This window comes from Emys orbicularis, chromosome 2 (assembly GCF_028017835.1).
Source record: "Emys orbicularis isolate rEmyOrb1 chromosome 2, rEmyOrb1.hap1, whole genome shotgun sequence".
In the NCBI taxonomy this organism is placed as follows: Eukaryota; Metazoa; Chordata; order Testudines; family Emydidae; genus Emys; species Emys orbicularis.
The window spans coordinates 140,527,601-140,537,850 of NC_088684.1; the positions used below are offsets into that span (position 1 = coordinate 140,527,601).

The window sequence follows — 10,250 nt, forward strand, 5'->3', positions numbered from 1 at the left end:
AAAAGGAGCTTACTTCAGTTTGTGGTGCGAGTGTGAGGAGCTGGGAGCAAGAGGCGCAAGGAGCTGAGAGTGAGAGGGTGTGCTGCTGGAGGACTGAAGAGCACAAGCGTTATCAGACACCAGGAGGAATGTCCTGTGGTGAGAATAAGGAAGGTGTTTGGAGGAGGCCATGGGGAAGTAGCCCAGGGAGTTGTAGCTGTCATGCAGCTGTTACAGGAGGCACTATAGACAGCTGCAGTCCACAGGGCCCTGGGCTGGAACCCGGAGTAGAGGGCAGGCCCAGGTTCCCCCCAAACCTCCCAATTGACCTGGACCGTGGGTTTTTCCAGAGGGGAAACCCACATGGTGAATCTCTGAGGCAAGAAAATCCGCCAATAAGCGCAGTACCCACCAAGATAGAGGAGGAACTTCGTCACACTGGTGTCAGGGGTGGGATCTTGGGGTGCACAGCACGGCGGAAGGAGGGTGATTTAGAAAAAACAACAACAACAAAACAAAAAAATAGGGAGAGGGTTTATTTTTTTTCACCACAATGGATGACGTAGTGCGGGCACTGATACAAGCTACGGCGGCCCAGCAGGAGGCTACCCGTGTCCAGGCAGCCGCCCAACAGGAGGCAGGGTGGCTGCAGCAAGAGACTAATTGCCTGTTGATGGACCAGGCTGCTCAAGACCGAGCTATGTTGCGGGAACTGGTAAACCAGGTAAAGTCCCTTACAGAGCTGAATTGCGGCCATGATGGGACGCGGCTCATACGGGCCAGCCATTGGCTGCAGAAAATGACATGGGAGGATGATGTAGAGGCATACCTTCTGGCCTTTGAGAGGACAGCCCTACGGGAGGCCTGGCCTCGAGATCAGTGGTCTGGCATCCTTGCCCCATTCCTGTGTGGGGAGGCCCAGAAGGCCTACCATGATCTGCCTGAAGAGGCTGCGGCAGACTACCCCCAGCTGAAAGCAGAGATCCTGGCCAGATCTGGGGTAATGACAGCAGTGCGGGCCCAGCAGTATCACGGTTGGAGGTACCGGGAAGACAAAATCCCGCGGTCCCAACTGTATGACCTCATCCATCTCGCACGAAAGTGGTTGCAAACAGAGTCCCGGAGTCCGGAAGAGATACTAGCGGTTCTGGTAATCGACCGATACATGAGGGGACTACCACCAGACCTTCGTGCCTGGGTAAGCCAGAACGAACCCTCCACCTATGACGAGGTTGTCGCCCTGGTAGAGAGGTGAAGGACAGCGAGGGAGCTGACCCGACAAGTTAAGGAAGAGGTACCCCGGGTTAAACTAGCAGCAGCAAGCCCTAAAGTTCGGGTGACTGGGCCACCAGGAGGGCCCAGGTGGAGAAAGAGAGAGGCTGAAGGCCCATCAGAGGCCACAAAGAGTCGGAGCACTGAGGGAGAAGAGGATCGTGATGTTAGACTGCCCAAACCAAGAGACCGGAGAACGCCTAGGGCTCCATACAGATGTTATGCCTGCGGGGAGTGGGGACACATAGCTGCACAGTGTCCCAATGCTGAGGAGCCTATGCAGTGTAACCTGGGGAACTGGGCAGATCCATGCTCCCTAATCCACCTTGTGGGGGTCTCACTAACCCAACATATGTATACCAGACCAGTGAAACTAAATGGGGTCGGGACCACGGCACTTGTTGATTCGGGGAGTGCTATCACGCTTATCTCAGGGAAGCTCGTGAAGCGTAGTCAGCTGCTGCAGGCTAAACGTACGGGGATAACATGTGTCCATGGGACAGTTAGTTACTACCCCACCATCCCAGTAAAAATCGAGATCCAAGGGAACACTACTGAGGTAGCAGCAGGTGTAGTCCCTAAATTCCCATACCTGGTGCTCATAGGGAGGGACTTCCCAGAGTTTGGAAACTTACTCCCAGTAGGGGGATTGGAGAAAGATGGGGACCCTAAAATTGGTGAGGCATCCACAGCAGACTGTCAACCCCCAATCTTCTCTGAAATATCCCCAGATTTGTTCTCCACTCCCAGACAAGGTAGAAAGACAAAAAGGGAAAGAAGGGCAGGTACGGCCTTGGGAACCCGAATACTGACCCAAAGCCAGAGGATCGCTCTTGTAGGTAGGCGGACCCGCGCAGCTGAAAAGGAGGCCACGCAGGAGGGAGAAGCACCTGAGTCTGACCCCCACCCTAATGCTTCTGAACCAGTAGAGGCAACAGAGACTGGGCCCCTAGATCTTGGGCAGATTAGCCCCGGGAGAGGAAATTTTGGACGGGACCAGGCAGAAGACCCAAAGTATGACAACATTAGGAAGGAGGTGACTGAAATAGATGGGGTCCCCGTGGAAGGGAAAACCCAGGGACCAGGACCCTACTTCATAATGAAAAAGGATCTCTTATACCGGGTTGCACCAGTACAAGGGCAGAAGGTACAGCAGATCCTAGTACCTCAAAAACACCGGAACGCTGTATTAAGTCTTGCTCATAGTCATCTTTTTGGGGGGCCTTTTGGGGTAGAGAAGACCCTGGCACAAGTCCTACGACGGTTCTTCTGGCCCGGAGTACATGAAGAAGTGCGGAGGTACTGTGCCTCCTGCCCGGAGTGTCAGCTGCACAGTCCCCGTCCCCACTTGAGGGCACCTTTAGTACCCCTTCCCATCATAGAGGTCCCCTTCGAGCGAATAGCCATGGACCTAGTGGGACCCCTGGAAAAGACGGCGTGGGGCCACCAATATATACTTGTTGTTTTGGACTATGCTACTCGCTACCCAGAAGCCGTCCCCCTGCGGAACACGGCCTCTAAAACTATAGCCAAAGAGCTGGTGGGGATCTTTGCCCAAATGGGGCTACCAAAGGAGATATTAACCGACCAAGGAACCCCATTTATGTTGAAGCTAATGAAGGACCTCTGTACGCTGCTCCATATACATACCCTGAGAACTTCGGTCTACCATCCGCAGACTGATGGGTTGGTAGAAAGGTTTAACCAAACCCTCAAGGCTATGATAAGGAAGGTGGTAAGTCGGGACGGGAAGGATTGGGACACCCTACTACCCTACCTTATGTTTGCTATCCGGGAGGTACCTCAGGCCTCAACTGTGTTTTCCCCCTTAGAGTTATTATACGGGCGTCACCCCCGTGGCATACTAGATATCGCCAAAGAGATCTGGGAAGAGGAACCCAATGAGGGGACAAATATAATAGAGTATGTAATGCAGATGCAAGACCGGATAGCCTGGATTACCCCTATTGTACAGGAACATTTGGAGAAGGCACAGGAGGCCCAGCGAACCCATTATAATCGCCAGGCAAAAGTGCGACAGTTCCAACCAAGGGATCGGGTTATGGTGTTGGTACCCACGGCAGAAAGCAAGCTTCTGGCCCAATGGCAGGGGCCCTATGAGGTGGTTGAACCCGTGGGGGAAGTAACCTACAAGGTGCGGCAGCCAGGACGCAGAAAACAAGAACAGATTTATCACGTTAACCTTCTGAAACCCTGGCATGCACAAGAGGCATGCACAACGGTCCAAAAAGACCTAACCCAGGAAAACAAGCCTTCCAAACAGGTGAGAGTGTCTCCCGATTTAACACCAGACCAGAAGAATGAGGTGTCTGAGATGATCTTCCAGAACCAAGATGTGTTCTCGACAAAACCGGGTCGAACAACCGAGACATATCACCACATCGTCACGAACCCTGGGGCCAGAGTAACAATGAGGCCCTATCGGGTGCCAGCAACAAAAAGGGAGGAAATAAAAGCAGAAGTAAAAAAAATGCTGGAGTTGGGGATCATCGAAGAATCCCACAGTCAGTGGTCCAGCCCAATCGTGCTGGTGCCCAAACCTGATGGCACCACAAGATTTTGCAACGACTTCCGGCGACTAAACGAAGTATCCCAGTTCGACGCGTACCCCATACCTTGCATAGATGAGCTAGTGGACCGTCTGGGTAATGCCTGGTACTTGACTATCCTAGACTTGACAAAGGGGTACTGGCAGATTCCCCTTGCAGAAGACGCAAAGGAAAAGACTGCGTTCTCTACACCAGAGGGTCTTTTTCAATATACTGTCCTCCCTTTTGGACTACATGGGACCCCAGCTACCTTCCAGCGCCTCATGGACAAGCTATTACGCCCACATAACAGTTATGCTGCTGCCTACTTGGACGATGTGGTCATTCATACCCCAGACTGGGAAACCCACCTGGAGAAGGTGGAGGCAGTCCTCGATACCTTCAGGCGAGCTGGCCTTACAGCAAACCCTGCCAAGTGCGCTATAGGGTTTACAGAGGCCAAATATCTTGGCTACATTGTGGGAAAAGGTCTGGTAAAACCCCAAGTGAACAAGTTAGAGGCCATCCAAAATTGGCCCCGACCAAGTCGCAAGAAACAAGTCCAGGCGTTCCTAGGTGTGGTGGGGTATTACCGACGATTTATCCCCCACTTTGCCACAAGGGCAAGCCCCCTGACAGACCTAGTGAAAGCCTGATCTGGTGAGATGGTCTGACGCAGCAGAGGAAGCATTCACAAACCTACAGACTGTCCTCTGCAGTAACCCCGTACTGATAGCCCCTGATTTCACCAAGGAGTTTATCCTGCAGATGGATGCATCAGAAGTAGGGTTGGGGGCCGTTCTATCAGAGATGGTCGGGGAGGAGGAACACCCAATTCTATACCTCAGTCGGAAACTCCTTCCAAGGGAACAAAAATATGCAGTGGTGGAGAGAGAATGCCTCGCTGTAAAATGGGCCATGGAAACATTGCGCTACTACCTGCTTGGGCGCAGATTTGTCCTCGTGACCGACCATGCCCCTCTTCAATGGATGCAGCGGAACAAGGAGAAGAACACAAGGGTGACCAGATGGTTCTTATCCCTCCAACCTTTCCAGTTCTGTGTGCAACACAGAGCAGGGAGCCATCATGGCAATGCCGATGGCTTGTCACGTGTGCACTGTCTGGCGTCCCAAGCTGCCCAACCCCTTGGCGTTGAGCAGGGGGGAGGGATATGTGACAGACCCAGACCAGTGGGGTACAGGAGTCTGGTAGAGGGCAAATATACTGGTCACTGGATGAGTAGTTTTCTGTTCCCTGAGTGACCAGAGCAGGGGCTGCACTAGAGTAATCAGGAACCTGCGAGAACCAGTTAAGGCAGGCAGGCTAATTAGGACACCTGGAGCCAATTAAGAAGAAGCTGCTAGAATCAATTAAGGCAGGCTAATCAGGGAACCTGGGTTTTAAAAGGAGCTTACTTCAGTTTGTGGTGCGAGTGTGAGGAGCTGGGAGCAAGAGGCGCAAGGAGCTGAGAGTGAGAGGGTGTGCTGCTGGAGGACTGAAGAGCACAAGCGTTATCAGACACCAGGAGGAATGTCCTGTGGTGAGAATAAGGAAGGTGTTTGGAGGAGGCCATGGGGAAGTAGCCCAGGGAGTTGTAGCTGTCATGCAGCTGTTACAGGAGGCACTATAGACAGCTGCAGTCCACAGGGCCCTGGGCTGGAACCCGGAGTAGAGGGCAGGCCCAGGTTCCCCCCAAACCTCCCAATTGACCTGGACCGTGGGTTTTTCCAGAGGGGAAACCCACATGGTGAATCTCTGAGGCAAGAAAATCCGCCAATAAGCGCAGGACCCACCAAGATAGAGGAGGAACTTTGTCACACAGCCCTACTTACAATGCACTCATCATTTCTTAACGAGTTATAAATTAACTTGAATATAAAGCGTGGCTTTATTTTTGTCACCACAGTGTGCATCTGTACTGTGTGTGAATGAAAATGAAATTACTTTCTAATGTTCTTGGCTCTATTTTCAGAGAGATGACCTAGATACTGGCAGTCCCACTTCCTCTGGAGCTGCGGTCAGGCTGGGCGCATCTCTCGAAGATAATGATGTAAACCAACCCAAAGATATGTTGGAAATGTGGAAAATACAGTCCAGGAAAAGAACTCAGACCCTTCCTAACAGGAAATCCTTCCTAACTGCTTCCTCTCAGGGGGAGAAAGCCAGCAGCGATAAAAATGACATATTCAGCAATGACTTTTGGACAACTTCAGGAAGTCAGTTCTCTCCTACTTCCCCGACGGATGGACACAAAAGAACATTGTCTCAAGATCTTTTTAAGCTGCTCGACATTCACCGGACTTCAACCTATGACAATGTCCCTACCTGCCAGGCAGAGAGTGGGGAGAGCGCTTGTACTAGCCCTCTCAGCACAGCAAGCAGCGGCTCCAAGAAAGATTTGTTAGCAAACCAAAGCCCTAACCTTGTGCCAAAGGAACTATTGGGTCCAAACATCAGTGCTGAGGACTGGTCAGGCTCTGGTCAGGAGAACCAGGAGTCCCTTCGAAAGGTGATCCTGGAGCTGAAAAAAGAAATAGAAATGCAGAAAAAGGACTATGAAGACCAAATTAAAAGGTAAATGCAGGTTTGCAGTGTTGTTGTAGATGTGTTGGTCCCAGGATAGTAGAATGACAAGTTGGGTGGAGTAATAGCTTTTATTATGATTTTTGGAAGTTGGTCCAATAAAAAATATAACCTCACCCACCTCTCCTCTCTAAGGTAAATAATTCTCAGTGCTGCATTCAGGAGAGTGTGAAACCTCAACTCACACTCTTATAGTATTATATTATAAAGGGTTAATTACTAGTATTACTATAGCATCATATAGTAGTAATTACTGATTTTATTGTAATATATGATAGCATTAATACTATATAAGATTAATTTCTGGTATTACTATAGTATTCTGTAATTTCAAAGGTTGCTATCATATACTATTATAGTATCGATACTATACATGAGTAATTACTAGTATTACTATAGTATCATGAAGTAGTGATTACTTAAATTACAACAGTATCATATTGTACAATTAATACTGCTAATTACTAGTGTTACTCCACTATCATATAGCTGTAATTGCTAATGTTTCTTTAGTATCATATTATTACCATATTAATATTAGGCAATATTAATTACTATAGACTTGGCCATTCTAGAGATAGGGGCCAGCCATGAAACTTGGATTTGGATCCAAATTTCTGCAGAGTTAAGGGTAGCTTATCTGAAAGCTAAACTAAAGCTGGGAGAGAATCAGTTTTCCCATTTCACAAAAAAATTGAGATTTTTGGAAATTTTTCTTGTCCCAAATTGAGATCCGAAATTGGGATGAAAAGTCAAAACTGTGAAAATTTTCACGAACCGATAATCTGTTTTTTTTTTTTTTTTTAGATCAGGTCAATCTCAAATGTTTTGTTTTGATAATTTCTAAAGGTTTTGTTTTTATTTTGACCAAAATGGGACGTGTCGACACCTTCTAAACTTTGCTTCAAAAATGTTTTGAGTCAAGAAATTGTCGAAACTCACCTTTTCCCAAGAAAAGTTTCAGTTTTTGCCAAACTGGCATTTTCCAGCAAAAAAAGTTTCATTGAAAAATACCCGACCAGCTCTAGTTGGGTCCCATCTATAGGGCCCCAGTGCCGCAGGCCCCTTTGTGAGCTTGCAAGAGCAGAGGAGGGTACATGTATCTTTGCCCCTCCCATCCTTTTTGTCCCCTTTGTAAGGACCAGACATAACCGCATCCCTTTCTAGTGACCCATAGACACCCTGAACTCACAGCTCCATTCATCCCTGCTGCTGCCAGTGAAGGGGAGAACATGCTAGGCCAGTGGTTTTCAACCTGTGGTCTGCAGATCCCACTATGTCTAAAGGGTCAGCAAAAGACTTAGACTGAAAACTGACTGAACAGATTTCAGCTATATATAGACAACAGATTTCCAAAGGGGTCCGCACCTCTATTCAAAATTTCCAAAGGGGTCCGCAAATGAAAAAAGGTCGAAAACCACTATGGTAGACCTCTATAGTGCAGCAAAGCTCCTTTAGGTCACTGGAGCTGTGCCCCACCTCCAGTACAGGTCTGTAGCCAGTAGACACAATCTGGCTCATAATTATGCCCAGAGCTTTTTAGTTGCTATGGATTCATTGGACATGACAAAGTGTTATGGGATTGTGTAATGAGGCTGTGCATCATTCAGGGTAGCACTGCCAAGTATTGTATTGCTGAATGACGTGGAGGTATGAACTACCAGGAGCCACATGATGACCTTCCAGGACTGTCCCCTGTCCTTCCCATTGCAGCCTCCAGAAGGAGAACTACGAAGTCTGGGCCAAAGTGGTGCGACTGAATGAAGAGATCGAGAAAGAGAAGAAGAAGTTTGCGGTGCTGGAACTGAAGCTTCAGAATGTGGAGCGCTCACGGGAAGACATTGAGAAGAGGAACAAGGTGCTGGAGCAGGAGATCCAGGACTTTGTCAAATCCATGAGTAATCCCAGGGACAAAAGAAAATAAGAGAACGGACCTGGATGTGCACACGTGGAGTACAGCTGCACGATGGATTATCCTCCCCCTTCAGATAGGAATTGCCAGACTGGATTGAACCAGGGGTCTCTCTTGTCCAGAATTCTGTTGCTGTGAATGGCCAGCACCAGCTGCTTCAGAGGAGGGTGTAAGGAGCCCTACAGGTTAATCTTCCTCTAGGGAAAGTTCCTTCCCGACCTCAAGTAGTGAGAGGTTTGTTTATGCCCTGAAGTAGGAGGGTTTACATCCTTTTCAAAACTCTCTTTTTGTTTTTTTTTAATCCTACTCTGTTCATGTTATCCATATACATGGCCAATAATTTTTTGAATTCTGCTAAACACTTGGCGTGAATAATACCATGTGGCAGGGAGTTCCACGTGCTGATTGTACATGATGCCCATTCACAGTGGCCCTGAAAGAATCTGTCTGTCACACACCAGTTCCCTGGCCTGAAGGGTGATAACACTCGTCCTGGGAGAAAGGACTGATGGTTTTTAAGTTTCTCAGAGGGGAACAAAAATAACATTGAAAAACTGGAACCAGGAATTTGTAAGAGCTTGACTTACAAATTGGTGACTGCTTTGAGTTTAGTTGGACATTGTACTGCACCCTACGGTTAAATCCTTTTTCTCCATCTTCTACTCCTAGGTTGAGTGAAATTACAGTTTTCAGAATAAAGTCTACATTTTAGTATTGCTGTCAAAAAGATGGATAAAACCAACTAGATCACCTTATGCACCCCTCCACCTCAGAAGTCCAGTGCACAATTGTTCCCCAGAGTATATTGTACCTGTCACACTTTATATTAAGGTTCCATTTATAAATAGTCTATAACAGGTTAATAAATCATAACTGTTGTTTTAATAAATGGTTAGTCAATCATTTTAGATTGCTGTGGACTCCAATAGGCCAATAGATTGCTTATAAACATAACATGCTAATAATGTGCTTATAACCATCTATAACACATGTAACCTGCTTATAATGTCATTTATTAACCATTCACAAACCATTTATAACTCACAGAATCATAGAAATTGAGGACTGGAAGAGATCTTGATACAATCTTAGTCCAGTCCCCTGCACTGAGGTAGGACTAAATATTATCTAGACCAGGAGTAGTCAATTATTTTTTGTCAAGATGCAAATTTCTTGGTCAAGGTATAGTCAGGGTCCAGATTCCAGAGAAAATAATAATAAAAAAATAATAATAAGTAAATATATAGATTTCGGAGTCCGTTCAAAAACATCTGGTGTCTGGATTTGGCTCGCAGTCCACCTATTGACTACTCCTGATCTAGACCATCCCTGACAGGTGTTTGTCTAACCCAGTGTTTCCCAAATTTGGGACGCTGCTTGTTTAGGGAAAGCCCCTGGCAGGCCGGGCCGGTTTGTTTACCTGCCGCGTCCGCAGGTTCGGCCGATCGCGGCTCCCACTGGCCGCGGTTTGCTGCTTCAGGCCAATGGGAGCTGCTGGAAGCGGCGGCCAGCGCAGCTCCCATTGGCCTGGAGCAGCGAACTGCGGCCAGTGGGAGCTGCGATTGGCCGAACCTGCGGACGCGGCAGGTAAACAAACTGGCCCGGCCCGCCAGGGGCTTTCCCTAAACAAGTTTGGGAAACACTGGTCTAACCTGTTCTTAAAAACCTCCAATGATGGAGATTCCACAACCCCCCTAGGTAATTTGTTCCAGTGCTTAACTACCTTCACAATTAGGAAGTTTTTCCTAATGTCCAACCTAAACCGCCCTTGCTGCAATTTAAATCCATTAATTCTTGTCCTGTCCTCAGTGGATAAGGAGAACAATTTATCACCCTCCTCTCTATAACAACATTTTACGTACTTGACTGGAACTTTAATACAAAGGGTGACCTACAACCTTAACTAGCTCAGCCAGTGGGGCCTGCACCATTTCCCCTGAGAGACTTCTCTGCA

The 10,250-nt window shown here is 48.0% G+C and overlaps 1 protein-coding gene across 3 annotated transcripts in view; it reads left to right on the top strand.

Moving 5' to 3' along the window:
• The window catches only part of ARHGAP25 (Rho GTPase activating protein 25), a 62,809-nt gene extending 54,472 nt beyond the window's left edge, over positions 1 to 8,337 (top strand). For 2 of the 3 annotated variants that reach the window (XM_065398215.1, XM_065398214.1), the window contains exons 9-11: positions 3,861 to 3,876; positions 5,778 to 6,375; positions 8,098 to 8,337. In XM_065398215.1, the coding sequence (XP_065254287.1) occupies positions 3,861 to 3,876; positions 5,778 to 6,375; positions 8,098 to 8,308 (825 nt within the window). In that variant the 3' untranslated portion in view covers positions 8,309 to 8,337. Of the gene's footprint in view, positions 1 to 3,860; positions 3,877 to 5,773; positions 6,376 to 8,097 lie in introns of all 3 variants that reach the window. The other variant, XM_065398213.1, reaches the window with a different exon arrangement.
• Positions 8,338 to 10,250: the final 1,913 nt, after the last annotated feature.